Consider the following 23,243-nt stretch of genomic DNA (forward strand, 5'->3'; position numbering starts at 1 on the left):
GTCGGAGTTATATTTTGCAGTTTTTTTGTCGTTTGTACCTCGCCAAAACAGAAAGATTATAAAAGAAGATACTATTCACTTTAAATTCACACAAAATTTTTTGAGGTACAAACGATTCTTCATATAGTAACAACGTCAGAAATTCGATCGGTCTTGACGAATTTTCCTATAACTTACTATAAAACTTTAAGTTAAATTTTGCAACTTTTATCGTTTGTACCTCGCCAAAACCGAAAGATTATAAAAGAAGATACTATTCAGTTCATTTTTACGCAAAAAATTTTGAGGTACAAACGATTTTTCATTTAGTAACAACGTCAGAGATTCGATCAGTCTTGACGAATTTTCGAATATCTTACTATAAAACTCGAAGTCAAATTTTGCAACTTATGTCGTTTGTACCTCGCCAAAACAGAAAAATTATTAAAAAAGATACTATTCACTTCATATTCAATCAAAAATTTTTGAGGTACAAACGATTTTTCATATAGTAACAACGTCAGAGATTCGATCGGTCTTGACGAATTTTCGAATATCTTACTATAAAACTCGAAGTCAAATTTTGCAACTTTTGTCGTTTGTACCTCGCCAAAACAGAAAGATTATAAAAGAAAATACTATTCACTTCATATTTTCAAAAAAATATTTGAGGCACAAACGATTTTTCATATAGTAACAACGTCAGAGATTCGATCGGTCTTGACGAATTTTCGAATATCTTACTATAAAACTCGGAGTCAAATTTTGCAACTTTTGTCGTTTGTACCTCGCCAAAACAGAAAAATTATTAAAAAAGATACTATTCACTTCATATTCACTCAAAATTTTTTGAGGTACAAACGATTTTTCATTTAGTAACAACGTCAGAGATTCGATCAGTCTTGACGAATTTTCGAATATCTTACTATAAAACTCGAAGTCAAATTTTGCAACTTTTATCGTTTGTACCTCGCCAAAACTAAGAGATTATAAAAGTAGATATTATTCACTTCATATTTGTATAAAAAATTTTGAGGTACAAACGATTTTTCATATAGTAACAACGTCAGAGATTCGATCGGTCTTGACGAATTTTCGAATATCTTACTATAAAACTCGAAGTCAAATTTTGCAACTATTGTCGTTTGTACCTCGCCAAAAGAGAAAAATTATTAAAGAAAATACTACTCACTTCATATTCACTTAAAATTTTTTGAGGTACAAACGATTTTTCATATAGTAACAACGTCAGAGATTCGATCGGTCTTGACGAATTTTCGAATATCTTACTATAAAACTCGGAGTCAAATTTTGCAACTTTTATCGTTTGTACCTCGCCAAAACCGAAAGATTATAAAAGAAGATACTATTCACTTCATATTTCCAAAAAAAAATTTGAGGTACAAACGATTTTTCATATAGTAACAACGTCAGAGATTCGATCGGTCTTGACGAATTTTCGAATATCTTACTATAAAACTCGGAGTCATATTTTGTAACTTTTATCGTTTGTACCTCGCCAAAACCGAAAGATTATAAAAGAAAATACTATTCACTTCATATTTACATAAAAAATTTTGAGGTACAAACGATTTTTCATATAGAAACAACGTCAGAGATTCTATCGGTCTTGACGACATTTCGAATATCTTACTATAAAACTCGGAGTCAAATTTTGCAACTTTTATCGTTTGTACCTCGCCAAAACCGAAAGATTATAAAAGAAAATACTATTCACTTCATATTTTCAAAAAAATATTTGAGGCACAAACGATTTTTCATATAGTAACAACGTCAGAGATTCGATCGGTCTTGACGAATTTTCGAATATCTTACTATAAAACTCGGAGTCAAATTTTGCAACTTTTGTCGTTTGTACCTCGCCAAAACAGAAAAATTATTAAAAAAGATACTATTCACTTCATATTCACTCAAAATTTTTTGAGGTACAAACGATTTTTCATATAGTAATAACGTCAGAGATTCGATCAGTCTTGACGAATTTTCCAATATCTTACTATAAAACTCGGAGTAAAATTTTGCAACTTTTATCGTTTGTACCTCGCCAAAACCGAAAGATTATAAAAGAAGATTCTATTCACTTCATATTAACAAAAAAAATTTATAGGTTAAAACGATTTTTCATATAGTAACAACGTCAGAAATTCGATCGGTCTTGACGAATTTTCCTATAACTTACTATAAAACTTTAAGTTAAATTTTGCAACTTTTATCGTTTGTACCTCGCCAAAACCGAAAGATTATAAAAGAAGATACTATTCAGTTCATTTTTACGCAAAAAATTTTGAGGTACAAACGATTTTTCATTTAGTAACAACGTCAGAGATTCGATCAGTCTTGACGAATTTTCGAATATCTTACTATAAAACTCGAAGTCAAATTTTGCAACTTATGTCGTTTGTACCTCGCCAAAACAGAAAAATTATTAAAAAAGATACTATTCACTTCATATTCAATCAAAAATTTTTGAGGTACAAACGATTTTTCATATAGTAACAACGTCAGAGATTCGATCGGTCTTGACGAATTTTCGAATATCTTACTATAAAACTCGAAGTCAAATTTTGCAACTTTTGTCGTTTGTACCTCGCCAAAACAGAAAGATTATAAAAGAAAATACTATTCACTTCATATTTTCAAAAAAATATTTGAGGCACAAACGATTTTTCATATAGTAACAACGTCAGAGATTCGATCGGTCTTGACGAATTTTCGAATATCTTACTATAAAACTCGGAGTCAAATTTTGCAACTTTTGTCGTTTGTACCTCGCCAAAACAGAAAAATTATTAAAAAAGATACTATTCACTTCATATTCACTCAAAATTTTTTGAGGTACAAACGATTTTTCATTTAGTAACAACGTCAGAGATTCGATCAGTCTTGACGAATTTTCGAATATCTTACTATAAAACTCGAAGTCAAATTTTGCAACTTTTATCGTTTGTACCTCGCCAAAACTAAGAGATTATAAAAGTAGATATTATTCACTTCATATTTGTATAAAAAATTTTGAGGTACAAACGATTTTTCATATAGTAACAACGTCAGAGATTCGATCGGTCTTGACGAATTTTCGAATATCTTACTATAAAACTCGAAGTCAAATTTTGCAACTATTGTCGTTTGTACCTCGCCAAAAGAGAAAAATTATTAAAGAAAATACTACTCACTTCATATTCACTTAAAATTTTTTGAGGTACAAACGATTTTTCATATAGTAACAACGTCAGAGATTCGATCGGTCTTGACGAATTTTCGAATATCTTACTATAAAACTCGGAGTCAAATTTTGCAACTTTTATCGTTTGTACCTCGCCAAAACCGAAAGATTATAAAAGAAGATACTATTCACTTCATATTTCCAAAAAAAAATTTGAGGTACAAACGATTTTTCATATAGTAACAACGTCAGAGATTCGATCGGTCTTGACGAATTTTCGAATATCTTACTATAAAACTCGGAGTCATATTTTGTAACTTTTATCGTTTGTACCTCGCCAAAACCGAAAGATTATAAAAGAAAATACTATTCACTTCATATTTACATAAAAAATTTTGAGGTACAAACGATTTTTCATATAGAAACAACGTCAGAGATTCTATCGGTCTTGACGACATTTCGAATATCTTACTATAAAACTCGGAGTCAAATTTTGCAACTTTTATCGTTTGTACCTCGCCAAAACCGAAAGATTATAAAAGAAAATACTATTCACTTCATATTTTCAAAAAAATATTTGAGGCACAAACGATTTTTCATATAGTAACAACGTCAGAGATTCGATCGGTCTTGACGAATTTTCGAATATCTTACTATAAAACTCGGAGTCAAATTTTGCAACTTTTGTCGTTTGTACCTCGCCAAAACAGAAAAATTATTAAAAAAGATACTATTCACTTCATATTCACTCAAAATTTTTTGAGGTACAAACGATTTTTCATATAGTAATAACGTCAGAGATTCGATCAGTCTTGACGAATTTTCCAATATCTTACTATAAAACTCGGAGTAAAATTTTGCAACTTTTATCGTTTGTACCTCGCCAAAACCGAAAGATTATAAAAGAAGATTCTATTCACTTCATATTAACAAAAAAAATTTATAGGTTAAAACGATTTTTCATATAGTAACAACGTCAGATATTCGATCGGTCTTGACGACATTTCGAATATCTTACTATAAAACTCGGAGTCAAATTTTGCAACTTTTATCGTTTGTACCTCGCCAAAACCGAAAGATTATAAAAGAAAATACTATTCACTTCATATTTTCAAAAAAATATTTGAGGCACAAACGATTTTTCATATAGTAACAACGTCAGAGATTCGATCGGTCTTGACGAATTTTCGAATATCTTACTATAAAACTCGGAGTCAAATTTTGCAACTTTTGTCGTTTGTACCTCGCCAAAACAGAAAAATTATTAAAGAAAATACTACTCACTTCATATTCACTCAAAATTTTTTGAGGTACAAACGATTTTTCATATAGTAACAACGTCAGAGATTCGATCGGTCTTGACGAATTTTCGAATATCTTACTATAAAACTCGGAGTCAAATTTTGCAACTTTTATCGTTTGTACCTCGCCATAACCGAAAGATTATAAAAGAAGATACTATTCACTTTAAATTTCCAAAAAAAAATTTGAGGTACAAACGATTTTTCATATAGTAACAACGTCAGATATTCGATCGGTCTTGACGACATTTCGAATATCTTACTATAAAACTCGGAGTCAAATTTTGCAACTTTTATCGTTTGTACCTCGCCAAAACCGAAAGATTATAAAAGAAAATACTATTCACTTCATATTTTCAAAAAAATATTTGAGGCACAAACGATTTTTCATATAGTAACAACGTCAGAGATTCGATCGGTCTTGACGAATTTTCGAATATCTTACTATAAAACTCGGAGTCAAATTTTGCAACTTTTATCGTTTGTACCTCGCCAAAACTAAGAGATTATAAAAGTAAAAATTATTCACTTCATATTTGTATAAAAAATTTTGAGGTACAAACGATTTTTCATATAGTAACAACGTCAGAGATTCGATTGGTCTTGACGAATTTTCGAATATCTTACTATAAAACTCGGAGTCATATTTTGTAACTTTTATCGTTTGTACCTCGCCAAAACCGAAAGATTATAAGAGAAAATAATCGGTTTTGGCGAGGTACAAACGATAAAAGTTGCAAAATTTGACTCCGAGTTTTATACTAAGATATTCGAAAATTCGTCAAGACCGATCGAATCTCTGACGTTATTACTACTTGAAAAATCGTTTGTACCTCAAATTTTTTTTGGGAAATATAAAGTGAATAGTATCTTCTTTTATAATCTTTCGGTTTTGGCGAGGTACAAACGATAAAAGTTGCAAAATTTGACTCCGAGTTTTATAGTAAGATATTCGAAATGTCGTCAAGACCGATAGAATCTCTGACGTTGTTACTATATGAAAAATCGTTTGTACCTCAAAATTTTTTATGTAAATATGAAGTGAATAGTATCTTCTTTTATAATCTTTCGGTTTTCGCGAGGTACAAACGATAAAAGTTGCAAAATTTTACTCCGAGTTTTATAGTAAGATATTCGAAATGTCGTCAAGACCGATCGAATCTCTGACGTTGTTTCTATATGAAAAATCGTTTGTACCTCAAAATTTTTTATGTAAATATGAAGTGAATAGTATCTTCTTTTATAATCTTTCGGTTTTGGCGAGGTACAAACGATAAAAGTTGCAAAATTTGACTCCGAGTTTTAAAGTAAGATATTCGAAAATTCGTCAAGACCGATCGAATCTCTGACGTTATTACTATATGAAAAATCGTTTGTACCTCAAATTTTTTTTTGGAAATATGAAGTGAATAGTATCTTCTTTTATAATCTTTCGGTTTTGGCGAGGTACAAACGATAAAAGTTGCAAAATTTGACTCCGAGTTTTATAGTAAGATATTCGAAATGTCGTCAAGACCGATCGAATATCTGACGTTGTTACTATATGAAAAATCGTTTTAACCTTTAAATTTTTTTTGTTAATATGAAGTGAATAGAATCTTCTTTTATAATCTTTCGGTTTTGGCGAGGTACAAACGATAAAAGTTGCAAAATTTTACTCCGAGTTTTATAGTAAGATATTGGAAAATTCGTCAAGACTGATCGAATCTCTGACGTTATTACTATATGAAAAATCGTTTGTACCTCAAAAAATTTTGAGTGAATATGAAGTGAATAGTATCTTTTTTAATAATTTTTCTGTTTTGGCGAGGTACAAACGACAAAAGTTGCAAAATTTGACTCCGAGTTTTATAGTAAGATATTCGAAAATTCGTCAAGACCGATCGAATCTCTGACGTTGTTACTATATGAAAAATCGTTTGTGCCTCAAATATTTTTTTGAAAATATAAAGTGAATAGTATTTTCTTTTATAATCTTTCGGTTTTGGCGAGGTACAAACGATAAAAGTTGCAAAATTTGACTCCGAGTTTTATAGTAAGATATTCGAAATGTCGTCAAGACCGATCGAATCTCTGACGTTGTTTCTATATGAAAAATCGTTTGTACCTCAAAATTTTTTATGTAAATATGAAGTGAATAGTATTTTCTTTTATAATCTTTCGGTTTTGGCGAGGTACAAACGATAAAAGTTACAAAATATGACTCCGAGTTTTATAGTAAGATATTCGAAAATTCGTCAAGACCGATCGAATCTCTGACGTTGTTACTATATGAAAAATCGTTTGTACCTCAAATTTTTTTTTGGAAATATGAAGTGAATAGTATCTTCTTTTATAATCTTTCGGTTTTGGCGAGGTACAAACGATAAAAGTTGCAAAATTTGACTCCGAGTTTTATACTAAGATATTCGAAATGTCGTCAAGACCGATAGAATATCTGACGTTATTACTATATGAAAAATCGTTTGTACCTCAAATTTTTTTTGGAAATATGAAGTGAATAGTATCTTCTTTTATAATCTTTCGGTTTTGGCGAGGTACAAACGATAAAAGTTGCAAAATTTGACTCCGAGTTTTATAGTAAGATATTCGAAATGTCGTCAAGACCGATAGAATATCTGACGTTGTTACTATATGAAAAATCGTTTTAACCTATAATTTTTTTTTGTTAATATGAAGTGAATAGAATCTTCTTTTATAATCTTTCGGTTTTGGCGAGGTACAAACGATAAAAGTTGCAAAATTTTACTCCGAGTTTTATAGTAAGATATTGGAAAATTCGTCAAGACCGATCGAATCTCTGACGTTGTTACTATATGAAAACTCGTTTGTGCCTCAAAAAATTTTGAGTGAATATGAATTGAATAGTATCTTCTTTTATAATCTTTCAATTTTGGCGAGGTACAAACGATAAAAGTTGCAAAATTTAACTCTGACTTTTATAGTAAGATATTGGAAAATTCGGCAAGACCGATCGAATTTCTGACGTTGTTACTATATGAAAAATCGTTTGTACCTTAAAAAATATTATGTTAAAATAAAGTGAATAGTATCTTCTTTAATAATCTTTCTGTTTTGGCGAGGTACAAACGATAAAAGTTGCAAAATTTAACTTAAAGTTTTATAGTAAGTTATAGGAAAATTCGTCAAGACCGATCGAATTTCTGACGTTGTTACTATATGAAAAATCGTTTGTACCTCAAAACATTTTGTGTGAATTTAAAGTGAATAGTATCTTCTTTTATAATCATTCTGTTTTAGCGAGGTACAAACGACAAAAAAACTGCAAAATATAACTCCGACTTTTATAGTAAGATATTGGAAAATTCGTCAAGACCGAACGAATCTACCTCAAAAAATATCTTCTTTTACACATTTGAACTGCTTTATATACTTTCTTTCCTTCTACTCCATACAAAGCCTTATTTTTAGGGAAAATTTTTTTTTTGTTTTTTTTTTTCGTAAAATAAAAAAAAAATTACTTTAAAAACGGGTACAATCCGGTACAAACGATACTCTTCCAGATGGCATCATTGAAATTCCGGTATCTTTATGTCGGTTGCTAAGCAAATTTTACCACCCCCCCATTTCTACCCTATTGAGGTACAAACGATTTTAATTGCGGTACAATCGGGTACACTCCGGGTACAATCGAATGACATACATAAAAATCATTTACCTTGAACTCGGTTGCTAACTTCACATAGGTTATACGTACTAATATTATTACTGTATGTCTGTCTGGCGCAACGTGTTATTGTTTGTTGTTGTTGTTTTTTTTAATATAAGGTAATCTGATCTTAATAAATTATAAAAATTTAGCTTTATTTTTATTTATATAATTTAAATATAATACTAGTACTAGTTGATGCCCGCATCTACGTTGCGCCAGACGTACAGTAACAATAATATTAGTACTTAAATCAATCAAGAACAAATCAAGAAAAACGACTAGCATATCAGCCACGACACGTATTTCGCGTTATGGTCTTTTTGTGATTGCCAGAACGCGTCGTGGCCGTTTTCAGTAGAGCCACGACGCGAATTTCGCGTCGTGGCTGTTTCACTGTGACCACTACGCGTTGTGAGCCATTTTTTCGGTCTTTGAGCGTAACAATTATATAAGATAAGAAGATAGTAAGTAGATAATCCTGATTTTTTACTCTCCCTAATTACAACGAAACTAACGTTAAACACGATTGTACCTCTAGTCCAATCTTCAAGATTATACGTGGACAACACAATACGTGGAAGAATATATTATGTAATCTATACATACCTACTCGTATAAAGAAAATTGGAGTGTCTGTTTGTAATATTGAAAGAACCGTTTTTTACTAAATGCATATGAATGTATATATAGGGTACAGACACTAAAATAACATTTTTTACAATTTTTGTCTGTATGTCTGTCTGTCTGTTTGTTCCGGCTAATCTCTGAAATGGCTTGAGCGATTTTGACGGGACTTTTTTAGACACATAGCTGATGTAGTAAGGAATAACTTAGGCTACTTTTTAACCGACTTCCGAAGAGGAGGATATATTTCACTTTTTTTATAAAGGAACCTTAAAAAGGGGATTTTTTTTTTGCTGACGCGTACGAAGTCGCGGGTAACAGCTAGTTATTAATATAATATTACGCCCATCCAACAATATCGCCGCCGCGCGCCGCCGCGCGCCGCCGCGACGCCGCGCGCCGTGTGTAGACAGCCAGAGGTGAGTTTCGGTAATTTTCCCTATTGTACGGTTCAAGTCACTTAATCTCGATATTTTCAATAGGCAATATTATGAATATTCAATATGGCGCCACTGCCGTGGCCGGCCCTGTTACATATATTTCATACATTTTACACTCATTACCATAATGCTCTCGTTTACCATCTTACACCTACGCGCTACGTGATTTCGACATGGAAGTGTATATTCAGGATATAAAAACTTAACCAAAATTACTTAATAGCAAGTATTTTAATAAGATGAAACCGACTTCAAAATGTATGTACTTAATTAATAATTAAAACTAGCGATCGCCCAAATGGTCGAAATTCGACCTTAGTTTCGACGACATTAGGACCTACCTATATTTTGTAAAACAATATTGACTTTATCATATTTTTTTTCAACTATTGTCTCTAGGACTCAGCTGATCTCAGACTGGCCGTGTAAGCATTGTCTAATAGTATCTAAAGACGGGACAATTTGTCGTTTCGATCGATCGTCAAGAAAATCGTCCAATCGATCTTTTGAACGTAAAATCGTTTGCGATATTGCTACACACATACAATTTGTCGTTCGATTTTAACATCGAGGAGACAAATCGTTACGATAATTGTCCCGTGTATGGCCAACTTTAGATTCAATAAAAAAACTATAATCCATTTTCAATTTGTCATCTTGTTGTCAACATACTTCAACCATAAAAGAGTATAATTCGTATGTATAGGCTTGTCACAAAAATCTGCCATCTTTTTTAGTAGTCGTAGTGTGTGACGTGTGTAACGTTTTATTTGTTAAAAATATATTATATAATAAAAGCATAATTTTAAAATGATATTGGCTCGATGCACTCCTTCTCCATTATAAACTATAACTGTGCGAAATTTCATGCACCTACGTTTCCCCATTTTTCGTAAAAAGGGTTACAAAGTTTTTCTCTCACGTATTAATTCACTTAAATCGGACTTGTAGTTCCAGAGATATACGAACACAAACATAAAACTCTCTCCGACGACGGAGCCACGGGTACGACACCGCGACCGCAACTCCACCAGCGGTCGTCTGCCTGGTGGTCGGCAGACCCCTCTTCGGAGGGGCGATTACTCGCCCCCCAGGCCGAACAGAGGCCCCAGTGCGAACAGAGGCCCCAGTGCGGGCTGTCTAGGCCATTCCTCTCCTTTTGTCGCGATGCGCGGGAGCACGTTGCGCATCACGACTCTCGCGGGGGCGCGGTGCAATGGGCGACGGCTTCCCCTTGCCGTCACCCTGAGCTCCCCATCTATGGCGGGAGGTTGTCGCCGTTGTGGGCGCGACGTCTCCGCCAGGGCGACGTCTTCTAGAGTCGAGTGCCTCCCTTTCTCTCGTGCGCTCGGCCTCTTCCTTGGCAGTCATCACCTCCTCTGTGAAGTGTTCGTCCGCCCTCCATTTCTCCTCACCGCACAGCATCGAGCGGATCAGTGCTGGCAGTGAGATGTCATTGCCAATGACAGCCCTGAGGGCCGTTAGTTGTCCACTCCAGGAGGGACAGGCCGTCAGGGTAATGGGTATGCTCAGCCGTGTCCATATCCGCGTCGCAGTGATGGCAGCTTGGTGTTTCTTCTCTTCCAACGATCTCGCAAAGGTACCGACCGAAGCATCCGTGCCCGGTCAGTACCTGTGTCAGTCGGAAGGAGAGGGCGCCGGTCTCTCTGCTGATCCAGTCCCTTAGCACTGGGCGGATGGCCAGTACTAGGTTGACACTCACTTGCGGCTCTTGCAGCCGTTCCTCCCATAAGTCTATGGCACGTTCCCGTGCATTGTCCCTCCACCGACGTACGGCGTCCGGTAAGGGGTTGCTGCCCCCGGCGCGGACCGCTGCGCAACTCCAGTATACGTCGGCGAGGGCTTTGGCGTCTAAGTCCCATGGGGTGGCACCCGCGAGCAGGCATGCCGCATCCTTGGATATCGTGCGGTATCCGCGGTACTGTCCGCGTCGCCATCACCCTTTGGATTCTTCCCAGTACGAGACGATTTTTTGGCAACAGATTGTCGCCCCAGATCGGCGCCCCGTACATCGTCATAGAGCGAACGACTCCCATGTAAAGTTTCCGGCAGCTCAGGCTCGGGCCCCCGAGGATCTTATGCCCCACCCATTTGGGGTAAAACCGTCATAGTGTAAGTACTCACATACGGTTTTGCTCGATCGAGCAATCACGTAGAGTAAAAACCACGGCTCGGGCTTTCGTCCACACATTCAGTATTGCTCGATAGTTTTACTCCATTTCGAAGGAAATTAGCTACGACTAATAAAAACTAAGGAAGAGTAACTGTGTCAAAAATTTGTCAAGCCGGCTCGATTCGACCCTTTGAACTGGCTCGATGCGAGCCATCGAGCTGTGAGTTTTGTGGTCCACACGGTGGTTTTTGCTCGATTTCGAGTAAAACTATCGAGCAAAATCGTATGTGGGTACTTAGCATTATATTAGTAGAATTTTCATAGCAAATTTAAGATTCTCTACAAAAGCCGGACTTCCTTTAATTTTGGCCGGACACGCAATCAAAAAACCTGACTGTATCCGGCTTATTCCGGCCTGGCAACCCTATTCCCGCCCTAATTAATTATTATTAATAAAGTAAAGCAGATATCAGACGGGTAATTTTTGTTCATTTTCGGATTTCATTTTGCATCAGCTCTCAAGTCCAAGTGACGCATCTAGACTCTGGAGTCACTAGAGTGAATCGTCTGAAATCAGTATTATGAAATAATTTTTCATGCATTTATCATTTTAAAATTATAATGACGTTAACCTGGTGTAAATTGTTCATATACAATGTGTCCCGACACCGGTGTCCGATCCTTTACTGCCATGATCTATGGCATATTTTATCGACAAATTGGCTCTCAATTTTTTTCTTTCTCACACGGTTGTAAAATGGCGCCCATTTTAGTTTTTTTCGGGCTTTCACACTAATCTGACCAGCACTTCTCATGTAAATATCCTATGAAGATAAAAAAGGTCTCATTTGATAGACTAATTTGTGGACTACGCTTACTAGACTAAAATGGCTGAAATTTTACAACCGTGAGAGAGATAAAAAATTTGAGAGCCAATTTGTCGATAAAGTATTCCATAGATCATGACATTAAAGGATCGGACACCGGTGTCGGGACACATTGTATATAATTACTATATGAAGTAATAGCGCAACAAGCGCAGATATTGCAAAATATCTGCGGACCTAAAATGGTCACATTTTGCAATTACATATTCCTCTCAAATCAATTCAGAAATAGAATTGTCTTTGTCAAGCTGACGAATGTCAAATTAGTAGGAATTGTGCGAATTATATACTAGACCAGGGGTTCCCAACCTCTTTCAGCCTGCGGCGCAGTTACAATTTACACGTAACATACTTTGTCACGGCGCGGTGCGGCGCGGCGCGGCGCGATGCCCTACTCTACCTAGATATTAAATAGGGTCCCGTTTTTACACTTTGGGTACGGAATTCTAAAAAAGATAAATAAATAATATACATCTAATGATTATAGTTAGGTTAAGCAGGTAAATGGTAATGAACAAATATTTAATCATCTACTAGCTTTACATAATTCATATTATAATTTAATTTTATATTTTTTGTGGTTTCGGATAATAATGAAGGATCGACTCACGGCGCCCCTCTTGCCTTTCCACGTCGCACCAAACGCCACGGCGCACAGTTTGGGAACCCCTGTGCTAGACACATAATTTGAAGCATTATGCGATTTTTTTCAATGAATCATACTAAGATTCATAACATGATTCTCCAAAGCGACCAATTTAGCCCCGATGATATTATAATATGTCGAAATTTCGTATATACAGTGAAAAGTTTATACAGTCTGTTTGTGTAAAGTAAACACCGTTGCCGTCTTCATACCGTCTTCATACCCATACGGATGCCCGGATCGGCTATTTGTATGGGTATGAAGACGGATTTTTTCGAGTTCGCAGCATTGTTCTCATAGAAAAAGTTGTTCATTTTGACGGGCTCATTTGATGGTTTCAAGGATAACCGCGGTATCACTATCTGCCGTGAATCGCCATCCAGTTGCTTACCTGTCGCAAGTGTATTTATTATTCTAGCCGGTCAACATTTGCCACGGACTAGTGGGTAAAAGTATACTTTGTTGTTCTCAGATCTACAAGGGGCTGGACATAGTGACGGCGAAGGCGACTGCCCAAGAGCGGGAGCTGGTGCCCCACCACCTGCTGGACTTCCTGGAGCCCACGCAGATGTTCACAGTCGTCGACTTCCGGAACCGGACCCTCAGACTTGTATCCTTTGACGATATATCCTTTAAAGCCTCAAGTATGGCAGACAAGTGTGACAGTCGCGCTCGGAGAAATATTTTAATGATTAATTTAATTTATTGAAGATTTTATTATTCTAACACAATAAAGAGACTTGGGGTAGGCCTAAGCAGTGGATGGAGAAAAGATTATTTGGATTGATGATAATTTTTAGGACTAATTTAGATAAACAATGTCTGTATATGCTGAATTTGCTTCTTAAATATGGAATTAGTTATAATAAATTATGCGTCTACTATCTACATGTCTATCCAGAATTTTAAAATCAAAATTTGAATATTCAAGTGGTACTTTGAGGGCATAGGAAAAATCCGAGCGATTATAATTTGAACAATGCGTCTAGCCTTCCTACTAGTAGGGTTGTCACTCGCAGGTATCAGCATAAAAGACATAAATCCGAAGAAATTACCACTGATTCTTTTTCAGTTACATAAATATAATGTACAGCCTGTCCTAAATGTACGAACTTATTTTTGCTAGCTTTCTACACTTTTGTTAGTCTTCTTAGGAGATTCTTATTTTTACCACCAATATACTAGCTTTCCTTCCTGAATAGTTTTATCTAGTTTCAAGCGGATCTAAAGGTCTGGTAGCTGTGGAAGACCTTTTTGCTCTGATTTCTACCACCGATACTCTTCTAGCTTCCCTTTAATAGTGTTATAATCTAGTTGGTATATAATCTTCAGACCTTATTGTGTTTATTTTACCGCAAACTGCCTGCTAGCCATTTTACCTAAATAGTTTAATTTAGGTAAAATGGCTAGCAGGCAGTTTGCGTTGTTGTTATCTAATATCATGGTTTGGCGACTGGCAACCCTATTTACACGTGTAGTGGTGTTGACACAGTAGGCATGGGTATGCGACACATTTCGGAGAGGTATTGATTGCGGGAACAATGTCGTTAATTTCATACAATTTCGTATCACGTGGTTTACCCCGTGCCTTAATTAAGTTTACATTCGCTCCTGGACACATTTCATAATAGAATAAGAGCCTGCGATGGCCCCACCTTCCTCTATTTCGTAAAGCTGAAAGTTTACATGTTCGTGGCCTTTACAGAGCTATCCAGTTCTGAAGGTCTACTTGACCTTCCAGAAAGAGTAAAGCTCAATTCCATGGCTTATATTACTACTTTAACGTTGTTAGTGACGGCCGAAAAGGAAGATCTTCCGACCGAGCGAGATAGCATACTCGGTCAGGTCGAAGCCCACTGACGTCATTTCAGACGTTGTATATAATATCTTGTCGTTCTCCGAAACTTCGATAGCGCGATGCAGGAATGCTAGGCGAATTGTGGGTACCGCCACATCACTCCCACCCGAAGACCTGTGGTATTCTTCGATGCGCTTGCGTTGTCAGGTGTGGGCCGAAGCTACGCGTGCAATGACCAGGAGAGGGACCCCGTGCTCTGCTTGTTGACCGGTCGTTGTAGCCTATGGCATCCCCGTTCAAGCCAGACACGGGTTCGACCGGCGCGGAAGCCTAAATCGGCTTATGGTCGAAGCGACCCGGTTATGCTTGATGTCTACTGACGTGGTGCAGATGGGCGGGGGAGTGTTGATGATGATTGATGTCTAGAAGGATGCGTGTTCTTGTCGGTGGTCACCAATTTAACGTTGTTAGTGGCGGCCGAAAAGGAAGATCTTCCGACCGAGCGAGATAGCATACTCGGTCAGGCCGAAGCCTACTGACGTCATTTCAGACGTTGTATATATCTTGCCGTTCTCCGAAACTTCGATAGCGCGATGCAGGAATGTTAGGCAAATTGTGGGTACCGCCATACTACTAAGTATACTCCTTCTGGAAGGTCAGGTAGACCTTCAGAACTGGATACCTCCTAAAGTAACCGCGACCGAAACTCCATAGTTGCTGGTCGTTCTTACCTCTGTAAAGGCCACAAACAGGTAAACTTCTACGTGGGAGAGCCATGCTTCGGCATGAATGGGCCGGCTCGACCAGAGAAATACCACGTTCTCACAGAAAACCGGCGTGAAACAGCGCTTGCGCTGTGTTTCGCCGAGTGAGTGAGTTTACTGGAGGCCCAATCCCCTACTCTATTCCCTTCCCTTCCCTACCCTCCCCTATTACCCTATTCCCTCTTAAAGGCCGGCAACGCACCTGCAGCTCTTCTGATGCTGCGAGTGTCCATGGGCGACGGAAGTTGCTTTCCATCAGGTGACCCGTTTGCTCGTTTGCCCCCCTTATTTCATAAAAAAAAAAACACTTTCAGCTTTACGAAACGGAGGAAGGTCTGGCCATCGCAGGCTCTTGGTCCATAACGGCAGTGTGTCAATAGCTTGGCGATTGACGTAACTACTACTGTGTCGGTCGTTGGACTACTTTGAGATACCTAACCTACCCGAAACTAAAACTTATTTGTTCTTTACCTGTATAAAGGTTACTAAGTGCGGACCTACCCGCAGAGCGCGAACCTCGCTAGATCTGTGGACCGACCAAACCTTGTTTTTTATTAATGAAATAGATAATTATAATATAGACAGACCTCCATAGAAACTTAATTGGTCACGAGTCACGACTCACCTGACTTTTTACTATGGAAAAGCAGTTTCCAAAACTCATTACTTGAAACATCCTGTATAATTCTAATATTACAGCCCTAATTATTATGGATTTAACAAAATATAAAACTGATCCTACCAATATACACACTAAATGTTGTAAAATTATACAATAATCGAACATAATAGGCGCCATAATAATTCACCTGTCATTTTCATTAAAATTCTTGATACTAAATATATTAAATTTTCGTGGTTAATTACTGTTAACCCGATGGCTAAAATTGCTTATTAATTATAGTGGTTAAATGTAATAGTTGTTAAATTTAATAGTTGGTAGTTTAACCAAATATAATAAATTATATTATATTTAGAGGAAAAGGTAAGGTACCTACTATAACTAATTATTCGAAGCTTAATTTAACCCATTATCTAAAAATACCTACCAACAAACAGGAAACTTGCGTACGAAATAACAAATTTTCCGATACCAAAATTAGATCGACAATTTGAGAGCACGAGGCAAACCCCCAATAGTAGTAGGCGGAACCAACTACTACATAGAATCTATAGTATACAAAATACTAGTTGAAGATTCCGACGATAGTGAAGATTTGCTATGGAATAAGAGTAAGAGGAAAAGAGATTTTGTTGACAATCCAGCAAGTGCTAAAGAAGCTAAAACACAAGAAAAACAAAGTGTACATAAAGATGGTGAAGCAGAAATAGAACCTTTAGACAACAAGAACGAAGCAGAAACAGAATCCAAAAAAGAATACACAGAAGAAGAATTATTAAAGAAGAAAGCAGATCTACAAAAAGATGTAGATGAGGAAAGTAAATTCACAAACGAGGATATACATGCGAAACTGAAGGAGATAGATCCAGAAATGGCGTCACGGTTGCATCACAACAACAGAAGAAAAGTACTAAGGTAAGTCTTGCAGTATTTTCACCTTAAAGATGGTAGCCTAATGCCAGTTACCACAAACCACCCCTTAATGCTAAGTTTGTCCTTAACAGCCTTCCAGTGTTTCTCGAGTTTTTATTGCTAAGTAATTTTTACAGTAGTATTACAAATTTATTTATTTAATAATACATATATATTATATTACTAAATTAATAAGGCTGATGAAAACAGTCATTATCAATCTCGGTGAAAGATATTTGCAACACAAAAAACGAGATTCGTAGGGTCTTATTTCTAGATCCTTAATTTATGTGTTTACTCTGAAATTTAAACTTTACGGCTTAGAACTTATGTGCTACATTACGATATTAGATTTTGGTGTGAGAGAACGTTTAAAAACTTACTGGAAAAATTGGAAAATCCTATTTTTTCCCAAATGTGATATGTGGTTAGATCTGCAAGAATTTATCGCTGATTGCTGAATAACATCGATTTTTATGCACCTTCTGAAGAAATCCAATTTGCAGTTTCAACTTTGTAATGTCAAAATGGGCTGTTATGGCCCCTTTTCTAGGTTAGGTGTAGATAAAAAATAAAAATCTATATATATAAAACTCAAAGGTGACAGACTGATTGACATAGTGATCTATCAACGCACAGCCCAAACCACTGGACGGATCGGGCTGAAATTTGACATGCAGGTAGATGTTATGGCGTAGGCATCCGCTAAGAAAGGATTTTGATAAATTCCAACCCCAAGGGTTTCAAATAGGGGATGAAAGTTTATATATAATAATACTTCTTAACGCGAGCGAAGCCGCGTGCAAAAGCTAGTATATTATAATACGTAGTTTTATCCAAAAGCATGCGTAAATGCAATTTAAAGTTTACACAATATAGATGGTTAAAACAATACCTGAAGAATGATGAAGAATGAGAATGTGCCTTTCAGTAAGATCTCCCTTAAATGACAGACTTTTACTATCACGTACTACGCTACTTTTTTAACCGATTTCCAAAAAGGAGGAGGTTATATTATGTTCGTCTGTTTATATATTTTTTTTTGTTATAAGTTTGAGTAACACAGTAAGCAATAAATATTGTGAGTTTTACATTGTTGCTCACAGAACTCTGGTGATCCAAGAGGCATGAAAAATCCTACTCTATTTATACTGTGAGTATAAATGTATACTTGCTGTTTCGTTTTCATTGCCTTTGCCGGCACTCCCGAAGTGCAACCCGTTATTTTTTAAGCTTTAATCGCAGGCTTTGAACCCGAATCAAGAAATTCTGTAACAACTAACTTATAATTATAACCTAACACGGGGGGGTGTTAAGTTTTTTCGTTCCTCCGGCGCTGCGTTGCCACTTGCCAGACTTCGGCACCGGGCACGGTGTTGTGTGCCGTACGACTAGACGTATGCGAAATAATTGTTTACTAAGCTATTTGACCGAGCTTTGCTCGGTATTCGATAAATCACGAATAAAATGACATTATCTTCTAAAAATGATTCCTAGCTAGATCGATTTATCGCCCCTGAAACCCCCTATATATACTAAATTTCATGAAAATCATTGGAGCCGATTCCGAGATTCCAATTATTTAAAGATTAAGATAAATAATGTCATTCAATAGCTTCACCGCGGCAGTCCCCGGACCCCCGCCACACGTATTTTCTTTTTAGTATTTCTTCCCGTCTGCAGTCCTAGTCTGAAGATTCATTTGCCTACATCCGTTCATTTATTAGACTTTGTCTTCTCGTCATTTCTCAGGAATCCATGATTCATCCCACATATTGGTCTTAATTGTGACTACTGACTACAATGTGCATCTCTGTTAGCCTTCTGTTTAGGTTAGCATCCATTTAAAGGGTTACGTCAGTATATTTTTGGGAAAATATAATTATATGCCATTAGATATTAGCTGATGTATAATATTAGAAAAGGCGTAGATATATTTGATTTTAAGGGCCTGTCTACTTCTGGATAAGAGACGAACAGGCCAATTAACTTGATAGAGCAAGTATGGAGAATCTGTCAAAAAGTTTTGAATAGCCTATTCGGCACTTTATCAGAAAGTGGTGAAACAGGCCCTAAATTTTACTGGTAGTATGAATGTGGTAAGGATATTTAGGAATGAATGGATGGTTTACTACTCTTTTATGTAAAAGCTACCGTATTTTTTACACCAAAAAGAGTTTCTGTGGCCTATTTACTCTTGCTGCGTACGAATACGGTTTTAGAAAAGGTCTGTTATAGCCAATCTTACCTAATGTCTAGTCAAAGTAAAGTTCTTTATAATTTATTGATATAAATATTAATGATTGCGTCTTCACATGTTCGCCGGCTTATCAGTGGGCTAGGTGACAGTCACGACTTGTTCTGGTAGTGACAGATCGTGTGCGCTGTTGTGCAACTTTCCCTTGCTATTAAAGAACTCTTACATAGATTCGATATACAGAATTCATTTTTGTTTAAAAACCTTAAAGCTTAGGCCAAACCTACGCGAACAGGCGTCTGCGAAGCGGAGCGTCAAGTTGTCAAATATGTTTTTTGGATAGAAAAAACCTTTTGTTTCTAGTATTACACAAATCAAATATATCAAATCGTTTCAAGGTTAGGTTACGGGTTACGACAAATGTACTACATTTTTTGTTTTTACTAGAAAGTGTGTAATTTAGCGATAAAATGATTTAATTATGAAAAACAGCGTTATAACCCGTGGTTATAACAGTCATCTTTGAGATTTTTTTCTATCGAGCAGAATTCAAATTGTGTACTGATATACCTTTGCGTATAGGAAATTTTCTCAATTTTAAAACGGTACTTTTTATACTTAAATAATGACATTTTATTTACAAAAAACATTATTTAAAAAACTCATTTTACTTAGTTGCAACAACCACAGCGCCTTAAGTACATAATATTATATCTAAATAATATTTTTACGACTTCCCTAAAAATATTACGAGTTTAATGTAGAAAAAAACATTTAGGATTGGCAAGGTACCTAATTACCTATTTCTTATAACAGTAATAACACTTTTATAGTTTCCACGTGGAAACACTTGACTCAGAACAATTTCATTTCCTGCAAGCAGAATCAATGTAACTGATCCTTAACGCTCTGGCGGCATCTTAAAGTATAATGAAGAACAACATTGTGTCTGCAACTTGCTGCATATTGTTTAGGAATAATCGCAGATTACTGCAAGACGCTCTTGAGTTTCTAACGGAGGAGTTTCTAACGAACAGTTCGAATACGTTTCAATTTATTTTAATATAGAGGGCGTCATGAAACTAAGTTATATAATACTAATACTTTAGGGTGTTCATAAGTCCCCTATATAGAGCTCACTGTTTTGAATGGGGAAACTCGTGACGCTGCACGCTGGAGCGCTTGCCCATACAAATCACAAAAAAAAATTGGGCTTTCAGCGCTGCTACTTTCACAGTGAGTTATCTGCAAGGAACACGTACACACCCTAAAGTATTATCACTTAGCTTTGTTACTCTCTGTAGATGTAAACATGAAAAAGTTGTAAATTCATACTTACTGACCTACATTAATATTTTGAATAAATAAAAAGAAATATTAAATACATAGCTGATAAGAAGCTTTCTTGTTCTTCTTCTTCTTGTTGTGTCTTCTCTCATAAGTTTCTTATAAAAGATGGTAAATTTAAATAATCAAACTGAGTATTAAATAAAAATACATTTGAAATGTAGAGATATAGATAGGCTCATTCATTTAACCATGGCGACTTCAGGAAAAAAGAATATAGTACTCGTATTTGCCTTGTTTTACTTAATAGAAAATAAAGTAAAACAAGGAAAATTCATATAAAAATTCCGTAATTTTATTGTAGACCTCTGCCATTTCATTCCAACATTGATATAGCTTTGAATTTGAAGATATTTTATATTTCATATTCATCAAACGACTACACATTTTTTTGTCATTTGTATAGTTTTTACAAGTTTTCACATATTTTGATGAAAATACGTTATTGTAGTTTTATTATACCGAATATGAATTGCATCGTACCGGTGTAACACCTAAAAAAAACAAAAATTAAAAAATAAATGTGGCACACACATACACGCACATGAACAAAATAAGCACAAGTAAATTACTTGTGCTTATTTTGTTCATGTGCGTGTATGTATGTTTTGAATTATATTCTTGTAATGATAATAATTAATGATGATATTAATTATTAAAATGTTATAAAACAAAACAACTAAAATGTTTATTTTATAAATTACTATAATAATAATCATGAGAAATGATTTTCAAGCGAGTGGATACGAAAGTCAAACGAAAGCATAATATTTTGATTATTTTATTTCACATATTATATTTTGCAATTTAAATGCTTAGTGTTAAATGAAAAATGTAATACATGTTTGATTTCTGACTTTGCCTTTAAAATTATCATCGAATGCAAACTATCTAAGGCTTCTTACAGACGAACGGTTCTTGTCGACGGTACGCGTCGACGGAAGTCGATTGCCGTCGACGCGTACCGTGATTCATGAATGTCTAGGGTAAGAACGCTTAGCTTAAATATTGAAATAATTAGAATAACAGCGTATGATTCTCTACAGCTATTTCAATATTTTATCGTAAATTATGTTTTTATTTCTAACTGCGCAGTTGAAATTATCGAATACAAATTATCGAAATACTCTGATTCTCTTCAGCTTCTTCAATATTATATCATAACTCGTAAGTACTTCATAATTTACGTTATTACGTCAATCAAATCTTTCCTGTACATCACATACCTTAAAAGTTATAAGGCAATTTGCGGAATCCCAATTCCTAAGTACATAAAACTGGTTCGTGAGATTTACATAAACAGTCAAACCGAAGGCCGCATGACACGATGACATAAAGCCGCCGACCAGTGAGGTAAACCTCTCGGAGCGCGAACTGATCTCAACTTTGTTAGCGATTTGGGGTTTTAGACGGGTGGCGGCGGGTCAGGTTCGCTGGTCGCTCGCTTCCGCGGGTCTGTGACCGGGCCCAAGGATTTCGTAGTTCGCCAACGTTCGACCTTGGTTCTACTAGAGGGGCCATGAGGGAGGAGTTTTCGCGGATGTGTCCGTAACGTGGATTGGAATGGAGTTTTATGAGAGTCCGGATTCCGGACATACGAGCGTCTAAACTTTTCAAACTGTTTGATGTGAAAATCTACAATTTAGCAGATATTGAGAAACATATTAATAATACTTACTAATTCGATGCTGATTACTAGACATCGGATTATATGCACGATCAAAGTGCCGAAATATGCATGCAAGTATGCACGATAAATGGCCGAAATATGCACAAAATATGCACAATCAAAAGTCTCTTATTATTAAAATTTATTATTTTTTGAAGAGCTTTCCGGTGGTGCCGTTAATAAAAGAGTCAATTTTTTTTATAATTTCATCAAATCAAGGATTTTTCGTGTATTATACAGCATATAATAATTTTCTACCAACAATTTCCAATTGCAATCTTAATGCCCATGGAATGGAAGCTTAATAAATCGGTAAATAGTTTATTCAAATTTTTTACTAATGTTGCCAACTACAAAGAAAAATGTTGTTTCCAGAAAGATATTGTACCTATCGGGTGTATTGCATTCTTTAAATGGGGATGGCCGATGGAGCCACATATTTTAATTGTTTTGATCTATCGTACCTCTGTTTTGTGGCCTGTCATGATAGCAAGTTTGAAGACTACGAGGGCATAAAACTACCGAAATATGCTCTATCAACGAAAAATTGCCAAAATATGCACTATCGCCTAAAAAGTGCCATTATATGCATTTGCATATAATCCGATGTCTACTGATTACTAATATTTTCGTACACTTTTTCACGAAGAGTAGAGTTAGAAGTCTGAGCCGATTTTCGCTTAAGGATTTGTTTTAAAAGAACGGCAACTATCTATTTTAACGTAATTTAATCATGACATGACTCATGATTAAATTACGTTAAAATGAATAACCCGATTAAACATATAATATGAGTATTAAGTTCCAACTTTCAGTTCACAGTCTAATAATTTTTTCAGTCGTTAAATAATTTCTAAACTTAATTCAGAAGGTTAAACGACTTGTGCGACTCAAATTTTTGATGAATGGACAGAAAATATATTATAGACATGATATTTTAATTAAGTATAACTTAAAGTTATTTTAATCAAGACCACTCAGATGATCTGATTGGCACCGAAAGCTAGCGAGAACTTAATTTAATTTTTGTTATCTCTACCTACTTACTATACTGTTTTCTTATATT

At 35.7% G+C, this 23,243-nt stretch overlaps 1 protein-coding gene across 1 annotated transcript in view; it reads left to right on the forward strand.

Moving 5' to 3' along the window:
• The window catches only part of LOC121738644 (tRNA dimethylallyltransferase), a 285,733-nt gene that overhangs the window by 138,588 nt on the left and 123,902 nt on the right, over window positions 1-23,243 (forward strand). Inside the window, exons 2-3 of the mRNA XM_042130844.1 lie at window positions 13,341-13,478; window positions 16,534-16,967. Coding sequence (XP_041986778.1) covers window positions 13,341-13,478; window positions 16,534-16,967 — 572 coding nt within the window. The remainder of the gene's footprint in view (window positions 1-13,340; window positions 13,479-16,533; window positions 16,968-23,243) is intronic.

Source organism: Aricia agestis, chromosome Z, assembly GCF_905147365.1.
Source record: "Aricia agestis chromosome Z, ilAriAges1.1, whole genome shotgun sequence".
NCBI classification, from domain to species: Eukaryota; Metazoa; Arthropoda; class Insecta; order Lepidoptera; family Lycaenidae; genus Aricia; species Aricia agestis.